Source organism: Coregonus lavaretus (genome assembly GCF_964263955.1).
Source record: "Coregonus lavaretus genome assembly, chromosome: 39".
Classification (NCBI taxonomy): Eukaryota; Metazoa; Chordata; class Actinopteri; order Salmoniformes; family Salmonidae; genus Coregonus; species Coregonus lavaretus.
The window spans coordinates 21,669,191-21,692,268 of record NC_140026.1 but is presented as its reverse complement, the minus strand read 5'-3'; the positions used below and the strand labels follow the sequence as shown (position 1 = coordinate 21,692,268).

Here is a 23,078-nt window from a genome sequence, read left to right as displayed (position 1 = left end):
CCCTCTCTCTCTCTCTCTCTCTCTCTCTCTCTCTCACATATACCCACTTCTATCTACCTCAACAAGATTCAACAACTGAGACATAAACTGAACAAGTTCCACAGACATGTGACTAACAGAAATGGAATAATGTGTCCCTGAACAAAGGAGGGTCAAAATCAAAAGTAACAGTAAGTATCTGGTGTGGCCGTCAGCTGCATTAAGTACTGCAGTGCATCTCCTCCTCATGGACTTCACCAGATTTGCCAGTTCTTGCTGTGAGATGTTACCCCACTCTTCCACCAAGGCACCTGCAAGTTCCCAGACATTTCTGGGGGGAATGGCCCTCACCCTCCGATCCAACAGGTCCCAGACGTGCTCAATGGGATTGAGATCCGGGCTCTTCGCTGGCCATGGCAGAACACTGACATTCCTGTCTTGCAGGAAATCACGCACAGAACGAGCAGTATGGCTGGTGGTATTGTCATGCTGGAGGGTTATGTCAGGATGAGCCTGCAGGAAGGGTACCACACGAGGGAGGATGATGTCTTCCCTGTAACGCACAGCATTGAGATTGCCTGCAATGACAACAAGCTCAGTCCGATGATGCTGTGACACACCGCCCCAGACCATGACGGACCCTCCACCTCCAAAATGATCCCGCTCCAGAGTACAGGCCTTGGTTTAACGCTCATTCCTTCGACGATAAACACAAATCCGACCATCATTTTGGCGAAAACCAAACTCTGCATTCCACAGTAAGAACATCATACCAAAGGTCAAGCATGGTGGTGGTGGTGTGATGGTTTGGGGATGCTTTGCTGCCTCAGGACCTGGACGACTTGCCTTAATAGAAGGAACCATGAATTCTGCTCTGTATCAGAGAATTCTACAGGAGAATGTCAGACCATCCGTCTGTGAGCTGAAGCTGAAGCGCAGCTGGGTCATGCAGCAAGACAATGATCCAAAACACACAATCAAGACTACATGAAAATTGCTAAAAAGCAACAAATTGGAAGTTTTGGAATGGCGTAGTCAAAGTCCAGACCTAATCCCAATTGAGATGATGTGGCAGGACTTGAAATGAGCAGTTCATGCTTGAAAACCCACACGTCACTGAGTTAAAGCAGTTCTGCATGGAAGAGTGGCCCAAAATTCCTCCACAGCGACATGAGAGACTGATCAACAACTACAGGAAGCATTTGGTTGGAGTCATTACAGCTAAAGGTGGCACAACCAGTTATTGAGTGTAAGGGGGCAATTACTTTTTCACACAGGGGAATTGGGTGTTGCATAACTTTGTTTATGAAATAAATATGTAGTTGTTGTGTTATTTGTTCACTTATGTTCCCTTTATCTAATATTAGGTTTTGGTTGAAGATCTGATAACATTCAGTATCACAAATATGCAAAAGTAGAGAAAATTAGAAAGGGGGCAAATACTTTTTCATAGCTCTGTATATCTATCTATCCATCTCATCGACAGACAGACAGACAGACACATTGTGGTTTGTTGATGGTGACAGGCAATAGGCAAGAGCAGGGGGAGCCTGTCTTTCTACTGCATAGCTGCCTAGCTGATCTAGTGACAAGAGTATTGTCTGCTCTCCCTCCTGTTTTATGAATAGAGAAAGACTTCTGGCCCTATTATGTGGAGGTGAAGAAAGCCACAGGAGCAATTTAACAATACTTTAAGATAAGCTACTTTGCTCTCTGTCTGTGTGTTTCTGTCTGTCTGTGCATGTCTGTGTGTTTCTGTCTGTCACAGGAGGTTGGTGGCACCTTAATTGGGGAGGACGGGCTCGTAGTAATGACTGGAGCGGAATCAGTGGAATGATATAAAATACATCAAACACGTGATTTCCAACCTCGGTTCTAAGACCACAGGCATGGGACTGTTCCCGCCATTATTATAAGCCGTCCTCCGGCGTTGTCTGTGCTTCTTCTCAAGCGCGTGTGTGCTTCTTCGTGAGGCCGTGTGTGCTTCTATGTGTGTGTGATGAACTGTTTACATCAGTCCCATGCCTGTGGTCTTTGATGTCACGGCCACACACACAAGAACCGAGGTTGTTTGACATTTGTTCCATCTGCTTTACTGTCAGTCTGTCCCTAAGCCACTGGCCTCCAACAGTATAGTACGATCTTCTGATAGATGGACTCTCTATCTCTCAGGGGGTCTCTCTCATTCTCCATACCATACATATACATTATATTCTCTTGTCACACTGTTCTATCTGGGTTATTTAGTGCCTAGTTTTGTACAGGAACGTGAGCATGAAAGCAAGTAATTGGAATTCCAGCCATTGGTGCATGCCTGCTAGGAAAGCATATCCGAGGACAAAATGTAATTGAGCAGTTTCCTATACCACCAGTTTCCTATACCACCAGTTTCCTATACCACCAGTTTCCTATACCACCATTAATTTTCATCTTGTGTGTTTTTATGTTTGTTTCAGTTTTACATCTCCCCCTCTCTTCTTCTCGTTAGCTTTATTAGTATGTGTGTAATATGCAAGGGAGCCAGCACTAACTGTTCCACTGCATGTCTCTCTCTCTCTCTCTCTCTCCCCCATCTCTCTCTAGCCCCCATCTCTCTCTCTCTCTCTCTCTCTCTCTCTCTCTCTCTCTCTCTCGCCCCCATCTCTCTCTCTGTATGCCCACATGCCCTAGCTTACCAACAACATCCCAACAGCAGCCTCTCTGTCTCGTTGCCATCACAGGTGGCCCATGGCCTTTTTACCGATTTTTTTTATAGGGCACAAACAACACCATTTCGCCATACATGAGCATGGCAACCTGCAGTTAGAGCTGGAGTCATTTTGTGTTATTCTTGTTTACAGGGTATTAGAGGGGCGTTTTTCTATTCATTAAGTGAACTGAGTTGAGTTGATAGAGCCTTCACTGTGGGGCACAGTGCAGCTATGGGCTATGTCCCAAATGGCACCATATTCCTTATATAGTGCAGCACTTTTGACCAGAGCCCATAGGGTGCCATTTGGGACGCAGCCATGCTGTTTGGGTCATTCTAAATGAACCAAAACCTACTTGAGATCCTTACTTACTTGTAATCTTGCGTTGATGTCAATGGAAGATCTACATGAAAATGTACGCATATAAATTACACTCATGGATCACAAGTTGTGTCCAAATCCATTACTAAACTGAGCACAGTACAGTACAGTATACAGAGTATAGCTATGTTTCTTTAGGTGTTGTTATTTTTGTTGATGGGTATGATGGTGCTCTCTGTGAAGGGGTAGAGGATGGATTGATGTTGAGCAATGACAGCGAGGGTGGCGCTCCACTGTTATGGAAACAACAATGGGGGTGCCTGTGTGTGTGGCCCGGGGCGGGCAGCGCGGAGCGTCTCCCCCTGGCACCAGCCATGGAACAGCACTGGGCTCATGGAGGCTTTTCAGCTCGAGAGCTTTTCAGATAAACTGCTCTCATTCTCTAATCTCTCTCCCTCTGGCACACATGCTTTTTCTCGCTCGCTCTCTCTCTCGCTCTTCATCCATCACTCTCTCTCTTTCTCTATTTTCTCTCCCTCTCCCCTGTTACTTTCTCTTGCTCCACAATGACGGCCATTCACCACGACACTTCACCAATAACAAAGTGCTCTGAAGAAAAACGAAGGAGAACAAAATGTCTGAAATGCCATGGAAGGCAGTTGGGATTTCTGCTTGACATTCTCTCCTGTTCTCGGACCCGGAGTCGAGCCACTGCGTGTCCACTGTGGGGCCATTGTTTTCCATCCCCTGTGTGTGGGAGAGAGGGATGGAGGAGGTATGACGGGAGTGGATGGGGGGCAGCTGAGCCAGCCTGGCCTGGTGCCCAATGGGAGAAAGCGAGATGCATGACAACAACAAAGTAGAATGGAGATGGATACTGGGGAAAGGTCACAAAGGCTATTACCATAGTTGAGCCGTTACACCTGTGGTGGTCCCGAAAAAGCTGCTTGAAATTCAGGAGTTTTGTTAACTCGTGTGAAGAGACTGCAATGTTTTTGTGGAGACTTTAAACCTTGATTGGATGTACAAAAAGCAAATATATTTAATCCGACAATTTATCTGTTAAAACCACACTAAAAAGCATTCCCAGTCAATGTGGTATGTCAGTGTGACATCAGTCTGAGTTGCCCTTGCTGCCACATAGTGAATGGGCTGACATTGTGAATGGCTGACTGCAGCTGACAGGGAATGTATTGTTATGGGCCTCCGTCATCATGGCTGCCAGTGGGGTGAGTTGTTGTTGTTCTTGTCAGATGTTGTTAATTGAACATGGCTAGCTAGTAGCTACAGGGCCGTAGCTACATACGAGGACACCGAGGTCCGGACCTCTGTAATTTATTTGAATGAAATCAAATACAATTTGGGAACTGAGTTGGGGTCTCAACTTACTGTTGCGAGGTAGAATAGTAGAATACACGAGGTGAAATTTCGAACCTTGGTTGTGCATCAGCAGTTTTCCTCTTGTTATAGTATGTCACTCACTGACAGTCACTCAATTAGCCCATGTCAGTAAAAAATGTTTTTTAGATAGCTGGCTAGACTAACTAGACTAATCTTAACTTGTAGTAATCATGGCCCAATTACCAGCCAGGCACACAGGGCACGTGCCCAGGGGCCCTGACCTCCAGGGGGCCCCCATTTGATTTTCTTAGTCACTCTCACTTAGATATTATATTACTGTAACTTGGCATAAGTCATGGCAAAATGTGTAGAATTGCAGGAAATGAGTTGTAAAACTACAACAACAAAAAGTTATGTAAAGCAAATGTATTTGTTTACCTTTTGTTTATAAAATACTTGTTCTGCGAACAAAGCCCTCTGTACGTATTAAATTATAGCTTTTAATCCCAGTGCTGAGTTAATGTTTAGCGGCTAACTGTATAGCTAATAGGCTATGACCGCTATGTGTTTGTAGATCGACTGGCGTGAATGAAGCTACAGCAACTAATGTGATAATGGCTGGGGTCATCTTTGCTTGTTTTTGCTGTTCTCCTCCAGACCTCACTAAAACCCAGACCCTGGCTACAGCCAGCCTAGCTAGTGCACTTAGCATCAGTTGGTCGTGGCTGAAGACTTTTGAAGTGCTCTCCCTCAGTCCTCATTCGTCTTGAGTGATTACTTCCTACTTCCTCTCCTCCGAAACAGCACCCATATATGGTAATGCTGGGAGAAGCACGGTCTGACTGTGATTCAGTTTCTCTCTCCTTCTATGCTCTTTTCAATGAATGGAAAACTTCTCAACCCACCTGACCCCTTTCCTAAATAAAACACAGCCAAGGAAGCGAAAAAGATGACTGCTAAATAGGCTACAAGTTGCCCTATAACTAACCACAAGACTACCTTTGTGTTGTCTAGAATACAACAACATACATACACAAACTGAAAATACAATCCCCCCCACAAATGTTTATTAAGTCTTCCATGTTCCAAATGTTGTTTTACCCACTAGACAGCCTTGCATTACTTACATTTACATTTACGTCATTTAGCAGACGCTCTTATCCAGAATAACTTATTACTTGCTAAATGTGAAAATGTTGGCCGTTGTCCAAACACTAAAAACACAAGGCAACAATAACAGGGCAAATGTAATGAAAAATTATCTCTAACTCCAATGCCTTCAGCCCTGTCTCTGAATAACAGCGCTCTCTGCTCTAAGCTGCTTAGATATGTACCCTGCTTTAGTTTCCCTCTCCACACTGTCCTTTTTAGGCTCATCATCTACCATGGATCGCTTTGTGATGCAACTCTCTCTGGTTGGGTTTGTTACATCAGGATGTAGTGTAGGAACGTGACTGACTCCTCTCCTTTTTGGCCCAGACAAGACAAGCTAGCCCTCAGGAGGTTTTCTGCTGTGTTGTGTTGTGTGTGTGTCTGTGCTCTGTGTCCCAGCTAGCACATTTTGTTCCTTGGAAGTTGTGGAAATGTATGTTTTTGGTTTGACGTTGGTTGTAGGAATGAAGCCACAATTTGAGAAACGCTATGCTGAACTACTGAAATTCCCACAGCAGAATGTTGTTTCTTAATGTTCATGGAACAATTTGAGAACATAACTTTAAATAGAACCATGAAAAAACCTGTAGGAAACGTTATGAGGTACTGAAATTCCCACAGAAGAACGTTGTTTCTTAATGTTCATGGAACAATTTGAGAACATAACTTTAAATAGAACCATGAAAAAACCTGTAGGAAGCGTTATGCTGAAGTACTGAAATTACCACAGAAGAACGTTGTTTCTATGTTGCAGCTATCCTGCATCATTCCCAGAAAGTTGTGGGAAGATTGTATGCAATATAAGTATAGGACATATGCTTCTCAGAACATTATGCGCTAGCTGGGGGGGGTGTGTGTACACTAAGTGTGTGTGTACTGTGTTGTGTGTGTGTGTGTGTGTGTGTGTATGCATAGGCCGTGTGGAATGTTGTGTGTCTCAGGGGAGGGGCAGTGCCAGGCTGTCCTTTGAAGTCACACACAGTTCACAGACAGATACAAGATAGAAGGTGAGGGGGGGTGGAAGGACCACCTAGCTAGCACATTTGGTTCCTTGGAAGTTGTGGGAATGTACGTTTTTGGTTTCCCGTTGGTTCTGGGAACGAAGCCATACGTTTCCTGACCGGTAAAACAGAACATTTTTTAAATGTTCTGAGAACGGAATTGAAAATGTTGCCTGTTCTGGAAACGTCCATTTTTAGGTTGCAGGGAGATTCCGAGAACCTTTTTACTATGGTTCCCTGAAAGTTTTCCTTGGAGGTTTTATTAACGTTCTGAGAACGGAAATTATAGGTTATTTTGAGGTTTTTGAATAACTTCCTTAACTTGCAATAACACTTTTAATAACACTGCTAGCTTAGTTTGGGTTAACTGTTTTGAACTCCAAGCACATAGGACACATGGAAATACATTTTCTTGGACATTAATGCAAACACATTTATTTTTATTATGGCAGGGCGTCAGTGAGATTTGAACCTGATTTTCTGTTCTCTATCCATAGAATTAGTCCACTGCACCACCATTTTAGTCTATTCAAACAGACCCCATTTCAAAGAAAACAAGAACTCATTAAGGTCAGGCGTGGCCAATTAGTGGACGCGGCCAACACACCTGAACACACTTAACAAAATAGAGGATAGAGAGAGTTTTGTTGACGAATGGAATGTTTTTAAATAACATTTTTAGAACGTTCTTAGAACGTTACAAATGTTTTCTTGTGGTTTTTATGGAACGTTTTCTTAATGTTCTGAGAACATGACTTTAAATAGAACCTTGAGGAAACCTGTAAGAATTGTTATGAAGTACTGAAATTCCCACAGAAGAACATTGTTTGTTAACGTTCTCTGAACTATTTGAGAACATTCCCAATGTCAAACCAGTTGGAAAACAGTAATGAAATACCAAGAAAATAACATTATTTTATCAAGTTCCTTTAAATGTGCTGAGAATGTTTCAAATCCAAGCAACTATCCTGCACCATTCCCAGATTGTTGTGGGAAGGTTGAATGCAAAATAACCTTAGGACAACCATGCTCTCACCAAGCTCTAAGAAACATATGGTTCTCAGAACGTTATGCGCTAGCTGGGCAGGATTCCACAGCTTTTAGAAGAACCATAAGATAAATAGAGAGAGGGAGAAAGGGGGAAAGAAGAGGAGAGGATAGAAGAAGAGGGTCTGGATGGGAGAGATGCATAGCAGTGATCTGATCTGGCAGAGGGAAGAGTGCAGGCCACTGGAAAGGACATTTTGTACTGGCATAGGAAGGGTCAGGTTGTGTACCCCTATTCTCCTCTGACCCCCCTTTGCAGTCTGTACGTGTGGGTACACACACACACACACACTGTCAGAACATGGCCAAATTAGGAGTGATGAATTGGATGTTGGAGTGAGAGGTTCCCTTTTCAAACAAAACCAAAGTAAAACCTAACTTGTAACCCATACCAACCTCTCATACAAAGCAATAGAAATCCACAAAACACTTCAATGTCTTTTCAACTCAAGCACATTTGACAAAATTACAGTTTATTCTATAGGGCTCTGGCTCATTTTGACTCGGCGCAACCGAACAAGTGGTGACGCCTATTCATAAACATCCTGGCCCTAGGGTGTGCTGTTGTAGTCTGCTCACCACGTCAGTCAGTGGCCATGACATGACACATTAGTATTCACACCATGGAGTAGGTGGAGTGGAGCTCTGCCTTCAGCTAGCAACCAACGCTCATCAACATCTTGCCTCGCAGATGACCTGCCTGGTGTGTTGCCATGGTGACTGCCTGTGGTACCACCCCTCGCCGTCGAACGCTGCAGTGCAGAGAAAAGGGGCAGGGTTAGTGGATTGATACCTCCCATGAATCCTCCAGTGGTTGCATCTGAAGTCAAGGTCACAAGACTGTGGGTGGCAGGCAGCAGTGTGTGTGTGTGTGTGTGTGTGTATGTGTACGTGTCAGTGTACATGTCTTTCTTTCTGTGTGTGTGTGTGTGTGTTTTACAATGATGTGTACATGTGTGTGCGCACATCTTTGTGTGTTGTGTGTGTGTGTGTGTGTGTGTGTGTGCGTGTAAAGCACATTGTCTTGTGCCTTGTAATTCCGTTACCAAAAACCCACATATCTTTAAGATATTTTCTAATTTCTCTCCATCATGAGGAGGGAGGATGATGAAAGTTCACAGAAGTAACAAGTAAAGGTAGACCTACCAATTAGGTATATTGTTTTTGTTTATTGATTATTAAGTTATTAAAACTCATAGTTCTGTTACCAAATCAGTAACGAAATTACTGCAATTGAAATTGGCTACAATGGGAAATCATAGTAGTCACAAACTACAGTTGGGTCACCTGCTACTGTCCTCCCTTCCACTGGCATACTGTTCAGCTCATAACTGTCTTTCTGTCGTCAAAGCAAGACTGTAAAAAAACAGTCTGGACAACCCCTCCTTCTCACTTTCGCTCTCTCTCTCTTTCTCTTTGCCGCTCTCTCTCTCTCTCTCTCTTCTATTTCTCTCCAGTTAATGTCACCTCTCCCGGCTCTTACTGACACCTACCATGACACTTACCACCTACACTCTTAGAAAAAATGGTTCCAAAAGGATTATTTGGCTGTCCCCATAGGACAGGGGTGTCAAACTCATTCCATGGAGGGCCTAATGTCTGCTGGTTTTGTTTTTTCAGACCTAGACAACCAGGGGAGGGAAGTTCCTTACTAATCAGTGACCTTAATTCATCAATCAAGTCCAAGGGAGGAGCAAAAACCTGCAGACACTCGGCCCTCTGTGGAATGAGTTTGACACGTGCCATAGAAGAACCCTTTGTGGTTCCAACTAGAACCATTTTGGGTTCCATGCATAACCCTCTGTGGAAAGGTAGCACCTTTCTAAGAGTGTACCCTCTTTCCATTTACTGTAACAAGCATCCTCACCCACTGAGCACCGACCCACAACGGACGTCCATGGACTCTGAAAAGTAGGAGAAATTTGGTCAGTCTGCCCTGGCCGGACCAAATCTGAGCCAATCATAGACGTCTGTTTCACAAGTTTGGACAGCACAGTAGAGAACAGTAGAGAACAGTAGAGTACAGTAGAGCACAGTACAGCTGGCCTATCAGCTAGAGCGTTGAGCCAGTAACCGAAAGGTTGCCAGTTCGAATTCCCGAGCCGACAAGGTGAAAAATGTGTTGTTCTGCCCTTGAGTAAGGCAGTTAACCCTCCTCAACAACAGCTCCCCGGATGACCAACGTGTCAGCCCCCTGCACCTCTCCGATTCAGAGGGGTTGGGTTAAAAGCGGAAGTCAGGTTTTGGTTGGACCTTGTGTGCAATTGACGATACAAATAAATGTAATCCTTTACAGAACAGTAAAGTAGAGTACAATATTGTAGACTCTTGAGCACACTAGAGTACAGTATACCGTACTCTATTGTACTGTAATCTACTGTACTGAACATATCTACTTTACTGTACTGTACAGAACTCCACTACTCTACTGTGCTGTACTGTGATGTCCAAACTTGTGAAACATAGATGTCTATGATTTGGTTCAGATTTAGTCTGGTCCGGACCAACCAAATGTGGTCTTGTTTGGGGGCGGATTACAATAACAGCCAGTGTGTACAATAATACCCAAATATGCAAAAGAAGGATATTGCATATCACCATGAAGAGAATTATATTAATATCTGTAATTATGCATTTCTGCATCAAGGATGCAATTATGCACCAGGGACCCATGATGTAATTCCGTTACCGGATGTAAATCCACTTTACCAACTTTAGTTCAATAACCAAAATAAAACAAATTCTACTCAAGGTGTCATGTCATAGCTGACACCCCATTCTTCCTGCAGACATATTTGAATCTTAATTTGGAGCAGATATTTAAGAGTTTTTGGAAAACGGGGTCACATAAAAAACAGAAGGCGATTTAACCGTAATTCTGTTTCCAAACTTTGCATCTGCACAGTTCTTCCAGAAATAGTTTTTGTTACATTTTCTGTGTAAATCGTTCAAAGTAGTCCTTGCCTTATGCATAGAGTTGTATGGTTTGTTAAACTATGAAAATCAATGGTTTTTGTTTGGCAGACATTTTAAAGTGAGAAATCTGAGTCAAAGCGTAATTCCGTTACTGTGGAATTGCCCTGTAGCTTCGGCTGCGAGTGTGTATGTCTGTCATGTAGACCTTTCCATTACGTGTAAGGCGATCCACTCCAGTCCAGTGTTGTGGTGGCCGGCTGTGGTATCTGTGTTGATGCTCTCCTCTCCTATGTTGGGACTCCCAGTCGCTTCTCTGCAAACACCTCACCACTGGTCTGAGGGGGAGAGGTGGAGGGGGTGTGTGGAGGGTCTGAGGACAACACACACAGAGACATGCACACACCCCGCTGACCCCAGCCTCCTCAGGTTTCATCCTCACTGGAGTCTGTGTGTGTGTGTGTGTGTGTGTGTGTGTGCTGGAAGTCGGACGGTGTTGTCTATATTTCTGAGTATGACTATATTTTCTGATAGAGACCCCTCTCTAGATCACCTACTAGGAGGGCAGACTGTTCAATAGGAAGGCTAGGTCCACTTAGGTCTACCTCCTGGCCTCAAGGTATATGACTCTCTTTGGGATGCTAGAATGTGTTTAGATGTGTTTAGATAACGTTCTCCTGTGGGTTTGGAGGAGAAGAGGGAATGTTTATACAGCTTGATTAAGGTCTCGGTGCAGAAATAGCCAGGTCACACAAAGTACCAGTCGATTTGAATTCAATCACTTTTTGACAGCATCCCTTTTCATTTATAGAAAACTTTCCATACATGTTTGTCCGTGGAAGAAGTGGTCAGAAATTGACTTTTTGGACCTGAATTCCAAAACATTCAGGAGATAAAGGTGCTCGAAGTTGACCCATTTTGTATACCCCAACATACCATGAGACATGAATGTCTTTATCACTGGAAAGGATAAATGGTTGAGTTTGATATCATTTAAAAGCTTACAAACAGGGTTGTCAAACTATTTTATACATTTTGAAAACATGTTTTTTAATAAAAAATTATGACTTTTTATTAACCTTTAATGTCAATTATCTAAAAGCTCGTGAACTCAGTTTATTTCCTTCATATTCGCAAATGTTGTAGTTTAGACCCTACTCTACATCATCTGTGGTTGTTGTGTTGAGCCTGCCATCGTTTGAGACACAAAATGCTCTTGAATACAGGGTGGGTGTCATTTCAATCATAGAAATATAAAGCATAGAATGGACATATCCCATCAAACCACTGCAATTTAGCTGGTACACCATTTACATTTTAATTTAAATTTGAACTTCTAATTTCTACACCGGTCCTCCCACCGTCGAATGTCAACTTAAATGGTCATGTCCATTCTATTATCTATATTTCTATAGGTTTCCTATAGAGGATTGACAGTATAATTTAAAACAACTGATATTCTCTGAGTTGAAATTTAAATTTGATTCCCATTTTAGTACATCTATCAGCCAAAACATGACACCCACCCTGTATTCAAGAGCATGTTTTGTCTCAACCGTTTGGCGGGCACAACACAAAAACCTCAGTTGATGTAAAATAGGGTCTAAGCTACATATTTTTAGATAATTGACGTTGAAAGCAACACATTTTTACAGGATTTATATATTTCAATTAAATAAATTATAAAATAGTTTTACAACCCTGTTTGTAAGCTTTTAAATGATATCAATCTCAACAGTTTATCACTTTCTGTGCACTTCTACAACGGGCAAATATGTATGGAAGGTTTCATTCAAATCAAATGGATTTACCCCAGTGCTACGGGTCGGGTGCTAGGCAGTGGCTCAGTCATTTCTAGGAATCTCTGGTTCTCTGGCTCATGCCTGATCTGTAGTCTGTCATTAAATGGGCGGCAATGAAACTGCTAAATGGTGTACATGCTTACGGATATGGCAACTAATCCATTGTGCATGACTTTGGCAATCTGCAATCTACATCTGCAATGTACAATTTTTTGAATATTTTGTGCTTTTTTCCTCCAAAATGCATGCAATGAAAACCCTTTCTCGTAGTTATAACTGAAGAAACCTAGTTTGCTCAAATCTATGATGAATTGTGCCCATTGTTCACAATTGACTTTTTCATTTGGAATACTTTAGGGCCACCTGTGTCTACATATAGCTACCTAAATGAATGTGACCCAATTATGTCATGTTAAATAACAACAACAACCACAGCCAGTGCTGTTTTACTGTTACAGTAGGCCTACCTGTAGCTAACATAGTGTGAGAAAAGGCACTTACTGTACACAGTCCCAGCCCTGCCCCAGTTATTTTGAATGGCTGGCATTGTGCGGGAAAATAGACTATCAGTCTATTTGGACCGCTGTGTTGACACAACCCAGGCCCTCATATTTACCCTGTTTGGCTTTTTCATGAAAACCTCACCCTTGGGACACTGGGCCGGACTGACTCGCCATGTGTTCCTGTTGTGGTTATAAACACAGATTTGAAAAATGTGAAAAGGAAGTAAAAGGAAGAAGGGGTGGGTGCTTGGGGGTAGTAGATGGTACCTGCTTACTAGTGTGTTGTGCCTGCGCTCCTAACCTGAACTGGACTAGTCCATTTTCCCTCCACTCCACCCCACTCCAGTTATCACTTCAGGCAGGCCTCGGTAGTACTGAATTTTTTACATGTATTTTTATTTCACCTTTATTTAACCAGGTAAGCCAGTTGAGAAGAAGTTCTCATTTACAACTGCGAACTGGCCAAGATAAAGCAAAGCAGTGCGATAACAACAACAACACAGAGTTACATATGGAATAAACAAAAACGTACAGTCAATAACACAATAAGCATATCCCAGTTTAGGTCACCAAGCAGTACGAACTCTGAGGATAGATGGGGGGCAAGCAATTCACATATGGTGTGCAGGGCACAACTGGGAGCTGAGGGGGGTCTGTAGCAAGCGGCAATAGTGAGAAACGTATTTCTGGAAAGGTGGATTTTTAGAAGTAGAAGCTCAAACTGTTTGGGCACAGACCTGGATAGTATGATAGAGCTCAGCTGGTAGAGCACGGCGCTTGTAACGCCAAGGTAGTGGGACCACCCATACGCAAAAAAAAAATATGTATGCACGGATGACTGTAAGTCGCTTTGGATAAAAGCGTCTGCTAAATGGCATTATTATTATATTATTATTATATCTCTACAGTAGATTGCAACTCCGCCCCCTTTGGCAGTTCTCTCTAGACGGTAAATGTTGTAGTTCAGGATGGACATTTCAGAATTTTTGGTGGCCTTCCTAAGCCAGGATTCAGACACTGCTAGAACATCAGGGTTGGCAGTGTGCTAACACAGTGAATAACTAAAACTATTATCACGCTGACTTCTGAGAAGCCCAAAAAGAACACTGTCACATATAGAATGTACAGTTGAAGTCGGAAGTTTACATACACTTAGGTTGGAGTCATTAAAACTCGTTTTTCAACCACTCCACAAATGTATTTTTAACAAACCTATAGTTTTGCCAAGTCGGTTAGGACATCTACTTTGTGCATGACACAAGTCATTTTTCCAACAATTGTTTACAGACAGATTATTTCACTTATAATTCACTGTATCACAATTCCAGTGGGTCAGAAGTTTACATACGCTATGTTGACTGTGCCTTTTAGACAGCTTGGAAAATTCCAGAAAATGATGTCATGGCTTTAGAAGCTTCTGTTGGGCTAATTGACATAATTTGAGTCAATTGGAGGTGTACCTGTGGATGTATTTCAAGGCCTACCTTCAAACTCAGTGCCTCTTTGCTTGACATCATGGGAATATCAAAATAAATCAGCCAAGACCTCAGAAAGAAAATTGTAGACGTCCACAAGTCTGGTTCATCCTTGGGAGCAATTTCCAAACGCCTGAAGGTACCACGCTCATCTTTACAAACAATAGAACGCAAGTATAAATACCATGGGACCACGCAACCGTCATACCGCTCAGGAAGGAGACGCGTTCTGTCTCCTAGAGATGAACGTACTTTGGTGCGAAAAGTACAAATCAATCCCAGAACAACGGCAAAGGACCTTGTGAAGATGCTGGAGGAAACGGGTACAAAAGTATCTATATCCACAGTAAAACAAGTCCTATATCGACATAACCTGAAAGGCCGCTCAGCAAGGAAGAAGCCACTGCTCCAAAACCACCATAAAAAATCCAGACTTCTGTTTGCAACTGCACATGGGGACAAAGATCGTACTTTTTGGAGAAATGTCCTCTGGTCTGATTAAACAAAAATAGAACTGTTTGGCCATAATGACCATCGTTATGTTTGGAGGAAAAAGGGGAACACTTGCAAGCCGAAGAACACCATCCCAACCGTGAAGCACGGGGGTGGCAGCATCATGCTGTGGGGGTGCTTTGCTGCAGGAGGGACTGGTGCACTTCACAAAATAGATGGCATCATGAGGAAGGAAAATTATGTGGATATATTGAAGCAACATCTCAAGACATCAGTCAGGAAGTTAAAGCTTGGTCGCAAATGGGTCTTCCAAATGGACAATGACCCCAAGCATACTTCCAAAGTTGTGGCAAAATGGCTTAAGGACAACAAAGTCAAGATATTGGTGTGGCCATCACAAAGCCCTGACCTCAATCCTATAGAAAATGTGTGGGCAGAACTGAAAAAGCGTGTGCGAGCAAGGAGGCCTACGAACCTGACTCAGTTACACCAGCTCTGTCAGGAGGAATGGGCCAAAATTCACCCAACTTATTGTGGGAAGCTTGTGGAAGGCTACCCGGAACGTTTGACCCAAGTTAAACAATTTTAAAGGCAATGCTACCAAATACTAATTGAGTGTATGTAAACTTCTGACCCACTGGGAATGTGATGAAAGAAATAAAAGCTGAAAGAAATAATTCTCTATTCACTATTATTCTGACATTTCACATTCTTAAAATAAAGTGGTGATCCTAACTGACCTAAGACAGGGACATTTTACTAGGATTAAATGTCAGGAATTGTGAAAAACTGAGTTTAAATGTATTTGGCTAAGGTGTATGTAAACTTCCGACTTCAACTGTAGGTCTGTTGCACCTGGCAGAAAAGTGAAGTGTCACTACAGATGAGATGCAGTTCTTAAAGGGACATTACACTTTCAAATCAAAGTCTGTCAGAAGTTTTCAGACCTCTGAAGTATTCTAATGTCAAGATGAAACCACAACTGATGTCGTGGGACGTGGTTTCATCTTGACATCACTGAACTTTTGAGGTCTGAAAACATATTTATGAGTGAAATGTGCCTTTTAAGTTCCAGTACCCTTTGCCATCCAATCTAACTGTCTGTGTCGCTGTGTCAGTGCGGGGATGTCGCCCTGGGAAGATCGTGCAGATGTCAGAGGCTGAGGTGAGGGGCCTCTGCATTAAGTCCAGAGAGATCTTCCTCAGCCAGCCAATCCTCCTGGAACTGGAGGCGCCCCTCAAAATCTGTGGTAGGTGGTGATGATGATGACAATGATGATGAATCCCCACTACATCCCCCTCCACTTTTTAACCTCATCACATTGAGTGTGATTATTATAGCACCATACAATTACATTATTATAGGATATCTATGTCTAGCGCATTGAGTAAATGCTTCTCCAGGGATTATGAAGATCTGTTGGTCTGCGCAGAACCTGTGTATCTCGAACACACATTGTTTCCCTCATGTCCAGTTCTGCACCTGTTATTCATTAATTGCCCTGACTGTTGATGGCTAGGCTATGGTGGTTAAGTATCTCCTTTCTCTCCCCTCCTCCCTCTCTCAGGTGACATCCACGGACAGTACACAGACCTGCTGCGGCTCTTTGAGTACGGGGGCTTCCCACCAGAGGCCAACTACCTGTTCCTGGGGGACTACGTGGACCGAGGGAAGCAGTCCCTGGAAACCATCTGTCTACTGCTGGCCTACAAGATCAAATACCCCGAGAACTTCTTCCTCCTCAGGGGCAACCACGAGTGTGCCTCCATCAACCGCATCTATGGCTTCTATGATGAGTGTGAGTAGTATGTGTGCTTGCACACACGCTCTGCTCACATACACACACAAACATTTCAATACATTGCCTCATGCAATTGTTTGTGTTTTATACAAGTAATTGAGCCAAATACCCCACCCCCACACTAATTAATGTTTTATTTGGAAAAACAAATGCAGCCATTCAACACAGGCAGCCTCTGTTACAAGAGTAAAGTTGCTGAATTGACAAGATCCCAGATGATGTTATAAAGTGTATTTAAGCTTAATCTCTCTTACTCTTTCTCCAGGTAAGCGCAGATTCAACATAAAGCTGTGGAAGACATTTACTGACTGCTTCAACTGCCTTCCCATCGCTGCCATCGTGGACGAGAAGATCTTCTGTTGCCATGGAGGTACAGTACTGCTGAAGGAGCTGTCACTCAAACTCCCTGTCTCCCGATCATAGCGTTTTGTCTTGCTCAGCAAATGAATATTAAAGTTGATGTAGCAAACCTTTTCTCCTAACTGTCAGTCAAACGAACACCCTATTGAACATCATTATTTTGTGCATTACAATACTTATTACATACTATGTATGCATGTATTCAATATGTATACAATGGAATAACAATGCAAGCAGGTGTTGGACATGAGTCATGACTATGACTAAGTGCAAAAATAGTTAAAGACTCTGTGTAGAGCAGTCTCCTACAACATGCTGGTTCTGGCAGGAGAACTGACCTTGAAAGTGTGTGGAATTGTGTGGATTTGAAACTGATGTGTTTTGGATGACTGTGACTGAGTGCTGTTGGCTCAGTGTCTCTGTGCTCCTCTGTCTCCTACCAGGCCTCTCTCCAGACCTGCAGTCTATGGAGCAGATCCGTCGCATCATGAGACCCACAGATGTCCCTGACACGGGTAGGTCCACATACACGCACACACAATCTCCTTTCCAACTCTCCAACACTACAAAAACATGTGCTATTTCCTTTAGTGGAGAGTAGAGGTCAGTATTTCCAAAGCAAAATTTGATTAAATTGCCTACAGTAAAGCGTGATCCCAGATTATTGTACTGTACAGTAATTATTTGTTAAAGTTTTTCTGATTCTCTAAACCAGTTGACTGTTGACATTACCATAGATGGGTTATTTAAACATTCTTTCAAAGACTGTTTTTCTGTCCATGATCAACCTATTGTTATTTCAATACAGTAGACCTATCTATAGTTACATCTTAATAAGGTTCTGATACTCATTGAATAATTCACAGAAAACCTGGCGGATCTGGTTCATTTTAAAGAAGTACATTTTGACCAAGCCTAGTATCTGTTCATCAGACCTTTGTAGCACACATCTCCTTATATGGGCGCGATGTGAACCACCGAGGCCATTGTTCACTTCTCAGATCCTGCTATGGTTGTGTGTGTGTGTGTGTGCATGTTCCAGGGTTGCTGTGCGACCTGCTGTGGTCGGACCCAGACAAAGACGTTCAGGGTTGGGGGGAGAACGACCGTGGGGTCTCGTTCACGTTTGGGGCTGATGTGGTCAGCAAGTTCCTCAACCGCCACGATCTGGACCTCATCTGCAGAGCCCACCAGGTACAACTGAACTGACCTGTCATTCTGATAGAAAAAAGACACTACCCACTGGGCACAAACTGGTTGAGTCAACATTGTTTCAACGTAATTAGTCAACGTATTGTGACGTGGAATCTACGTAGAAAATACATTGGATTTGAAAAAAGTAATCAACATAAACTGTTGTTTTGAGGGTAACATTTCAACCACAGGATTATGTAATCATGGTAACCAAATTTTAACAGACAAACCTTCTATAAAATGTGTTGAATTTGTACCTTTAAAACAATGTCAGATCTTCAATGTTATATCCACCATCTGAAGAAAAAAATCAATAGGCTGGGTCAGCACCTCCTACTGAAGAATTGATCTATCTACAGCTACCTTTATCTACAGTCTCCCATCCAGGGTTTTAACCATGCCCAGCATAGCTATGATATTTGTCACCGACTATTACCAATATGCTATTGTGAGAGTGATTATTGAGCAATCTCCACTTAAAAACTAAATAGATTTACTGTTGCTATCAAAGTAATTTCAAAGGGTAGATTTAACAGAGCAAATTAAATGTGACCATATTTTATCGCTTTTACCATCAATGATGGCCTATATAGCATTTGCAAAGTCATCAACAGCTATTGTTTGAATTCAACACAGAATTCAACTAAAAATAGACAGTACAATAGGCCTAGGGTTTCAAGCTCTGGTCGATTTCAAATGTAATGATATTTAGTGATATTTAATTGTGTTTGGTTGTCAACGCAACCAACTATCAACATTTAAAGGAGATCTTAGATACTTCCATCTGTGCCACTGAATTCGTCTGGCTTTAATTCCAATTGGTTTGCAAATTAATTAAACGTCTCCATCTCAACCAAAAATAAAAGTTAAAGAATGGGATTAAGCCATTTACTCAGGTGGAACTATCCAAGCAATAGATACATCTCCTTTAAATGTTGATATTTGGTTGCGTTGTCAACCAAAGACAATTCAATATGACTTTTGTAATACAGTAAATAGCCTAAAGTTAAGGCTATTTTACAAACGTTTGTAGCATTCAACCTTTTTAAAATAAGTAACACATCCATGGCCACATTTTGAGGTTACTGTACTATAAACGTCTTCTTACAGTGGGGAAAAAAAGTATTTAGTCAGCCACCAATTGTGCAAGTTCTCCCACTTAAAAAGATGAGAGAGGCCTGTAATTTTCATCATAGGTACACGTCAACTATGACAGACAAAATGAGATTTTTTTCTCTCCAGAAAATAACATTGTAGGATTTTTTATGAATTTATTTGCAAATTATGGTGGAAAATAAGTATTTGGTCAATAACAATGGCAATGACACAGGTCAAACGTTTTCTGTAAGTCTTCACAAGGTTTTCACACACTGTTGCTGGTATTTTGGCCCATTCCTCCATGCAGATCTCCTCTAGAGCAGGGGCTGTCGCTGGGCAACACGGACTTTCAACTCCTTCCAAAGATTTTCTATGGGGTTGAGATCTGGAGACTGCCTAGGCCACTCCAGGACCTTGAAATGCTTCTTACGAAGCCAATCCTTCGTTGCCCGGGCGGTGTGTTTGGGATCATTGTCATGCTGAAAGACCCAGCCACGTTTCATCTTCAATGCCCTTGCTGATGGAAGGAGGTTTTCACTCAAAATCTCACGATACATGGCCCCATTCATTCTTTCCTTTACACGGATCAGTCGTCCTGGTCCCTTTGCAGAAAAACAGCCCCAAAGCATGATGTTTCCACCCCCATGCTTCACAGTAGGTATGGTGTTCTTTGGATGCAACTCAGCATTCTTTGTCCTCCAAACACGACAAGTTGAGTTTTTACCAAAAAGTTCTATTTTGGTTTCATCTGACCATATGACATTCTCCCAATCCTCTTCTGGATCATCCAAATGCACTCTAGCAAACTTCAGACGGTTCTGGACATGTACTGGCTTAAGCATCAGGACACGCCTCGCACTGCAGGATTTGAGTCCCTGGTGGCGTAGTGTGTTACTGATGGTAGGCTTTGTTACTTTGGTCCCAGCTCTCTGCAGGTCATTCACTAGGTCCCCCTGTGTGGTTCTGGGATTTTTGCTCACCGTTCTTGTGATCATTTTGACCCCACGGGGTGAGATCTAGCGTGGAGCTCCAGATTGAGGGAGATTATCAGTGGTCTTGTATGTCTTCCATTTCCTAATAATTGCTCCCACAGTTGATTTCTTCAAACCAAGCTGCTTACCTATTGCAGATTCAGTCTTCCCAGCCTGGTGCAGGTCTACAATTTTGTTTCTGGTGTCCTTTGACAGCTCTTTGGTCTTGGCCATAGTGGAGTTTGGAGTGTGACTGTTTGAGGTTGTGGACAGGTGTCTTTTATACTGATAACAAGTTCAAACAGGTGCCATTAATACAGGTAACGAGTGGAGGACAGAGGAGCCTCATAAAGAAGAAGTTACAGGTCTGTGAGAGCCAGAAATGTTGCTTGTTTGTAGGTGACCAAATACTTATTTTCCACCATAATTTGCAAATAAATTCATAAAAGATCCTACAATGTGATTTTCTGGATTTATTTTTCTCAATTTGTCTGTCATAGTTGACGTGTACCTATGATGCAAATTACAGGCCTCTCTCATCTTTTTAAGTGGGAGAACTTGCACAATTGGTGGCTGACTAAATACTTTTTTCCCCCACTGTATGTCATCATAAAAAGCGTGCATGTTCAAGATAGCATACATAGGTTATCGCAGGTCTGTAGAGATCTTCACAATTGCTGTAATAGTCTGCGCAGAATCTTGAACGGCATTGATTACTTGCACCATGTACTTTTAATGTAATCTCAACTGCAATCCAGGTCATTTGGTTCTGCTATTAGATGAAGTACAGTGATGACACATTAATCTTTTATCAAATGGTTGAAAGCACAATGAAAGACATTTGGTTGACAACTGAACCAAAAATCTGACACAGTTTTCCCATTGGAATTTGGTTGTGCTTTTTAGATGGTTTGAAGCATAGTGATAACACATTGCAAATGTAACTAACTTTTGGCTGTCTTTTTGAGTGGGTGAATATAGGTTGTAAACTCATTGATCAACATCTCAACCAAATATGCCCAATTATCCACGTTAAAATGACGTGTGCCCAGTGGGTAGCCTATAGTTTAGTCTAGTCTAGGTTCTAGACTAAGGAAGTTCATCAATTTCATAATGTACTACATTCATGGCCAGTGACCCTTGCCCTTCCTCTTCTACCTTTCCTGTGTCTCTCCAACGGTCTATCTTTCCCATAAAGGAAAGGAAAGGGGGATATCTAGTCAGTTGTACAACTGAATGCATTCAACTGAAATGTGTCTTCCGCGTTTAACCCCCAACCGCTCTGAATCAGAGAGGTGTGGAGGGCTGCCTTAATCGACATCCACGGCGCCCGGGGAACAGTGGGTTAACTGCCTTGCTCAGGGGCAGAACGACAGATTTTTACCTTGTCATCTCAGGGATTCGATCCAGCAACCTTTCGGTTACTGGCCCAACGCTCCTACCCGCCAGGCTCATAAACCACTCCTTAAAAAAATAAATTTACAACATTCACTCTTAGATAAAGCACTCATACACTGACATGCACACAGACAACAGCACATGAAAAGTATTATACACCTCACTTGCTGTTGCAATACTACAACTTAGTCAATGTATTTTCCAGGGCTATCTTGACTGTGATATTGCAGGTCCACTGATGTGCTGACTGTGTGTGTGCCTCCCCCAGGTGGTGGAGGATGGCTATGAGTTCTTTGCCAAGCGGCAGCTGGTGACTCTGTTCTCAGCTCCTAATTACTGTGGAGAGTTTGACAATGCCGGCGGCATGATGAGTGTTGACGAGACCCTAATGTGCTCCTTCCAGGTAACAGCAGTGTCATTGGTACCTCTGACAACAGATGTTTTCTGTCTGTATGGAGTATGATTGATGTGGATGTAATCAGAGACACTGACTGAGAACATTCTCATAAGTCCCTAAAATGTATCATTCCACACAGTGAAGTTTGTACACTGTTTAAGCAATACGCCTCTTGTCCATTCTATATTGTGATTATATCACTACTATCACCGGGATACACCTGGGGCCGAACAACAACCCTTAGGTGTGATATAATCACAAATACTGTTTAGTCTCTTATTGTCCCTATTGGTTTTAATGATTCACCAAACATCTTAAAGAAGAAATTGGTACAATTATACAGGTGGTATATGCCTTTGATTGGGATTTAGATGTACGGCCTAATGGTCCATGTATATGTCCTTGTCCACTATCACTGTGCAGATCCTGAAGCCGTCTGAGAAGAAGGCCAAGTACCAGTACGGAGGGATGAACTCCGGCCGACCCGTCACCCCGCCCCGCACAGCCGTCCCACCAAAGAAACGGTGAACGAGGGAACGTGGAAGAGAGAGAGAGGAGGGAGATGGCGGGACGTCGTGGATGAGTGACGGTCCCTCATCAGCTTTCCACAAGAGAAACACATCAGAGCAAGAAGTAGATAAAACCCAAAGCAAACTTTTTGTTTTTAATTCCCCCCTCTCTGAACTGTTCTGTCGCGCACCACTCTCCTGCCAAAGGCTTTTTTAGCATCTGTGTAACCAACCACACCCGTTTTTTAAAAGTAGTGTTAAAATGAAACAATAAGAACACAAGGTGGTCATTCTGTTTGCATAGCAGAGTGTTTTTTTCTTCTTGCTTTTTCGGCTTATGACAGAATGACAGGCTACTAGCTCCAGTTGACCATTTCACTCCTTCCCACCTGTCCAGTAAGAACATGTGTTAATGACGACTGCTGGGTTTTCAATAAATAAAATGGTGAAAACCTTTTTTAGATGGTCAGTTTTTTTTATTGATAGATAGTGCCTTCTATGCAGAAACAAAAATAGAACACCTACTCCATTAATCCTTGTTTTTGTTTTGTTTTGATGTTCACCCAAGTATTGAACAAAGACATGAAAACCCCAAAATATAGAAACTATCCATTTAATGTCACCATATCAAAACTATTCCAACAGCAGCAACTCAAATTCCTCAACACAGAA

General features: G+C 42.5%; 1 protein-coding gene across 1 annotated transcript in view; it reads left to right on the top strand.

The window, feature by feature from the left end:
• Window positions 1-22,863, top strand: part of LOC311113014 (serine/threonine-protein phosphatase PP1-beta catalytic subunit) — a 28,256-nt gene extending 5,393 nt beyond the window's left edge. The window contains exons 2-8 of the mRNA XM_084156132.1: window positions 15,796-15,927; window positions 16,246-16,476; window positions 16,745-16,849; window positions 17,283-17,354; window positions 17,882-18,033; window positions 21,769-21,903; window positions 22,321-22,863. Of these exons, the coding sequence (XP_084012258.1) occupies window positions 15,796-15,927; window positions 16,246-16,476; window positions 16,745-16,849; window positions 17,283-17,354; window positions 17,882-18,033; window positions 21,769-21,903; window positions 22,321-22,425 (932 nt within the window). The 3' untranslated portion in view covers window positions 22,426-22,863. The remainder of the gene's footprint in view (window positions 1-15,795; window positions 15,928-16,245; window positions 16,477-16,744; window positions 16,850-17,282; window positions 17,355-17,881; window positions 18,034-21,768; window positions 21,904-22,320) is intronic.
• Window positions 22,864-23,078: the final 215 nt, after the last annotated feature.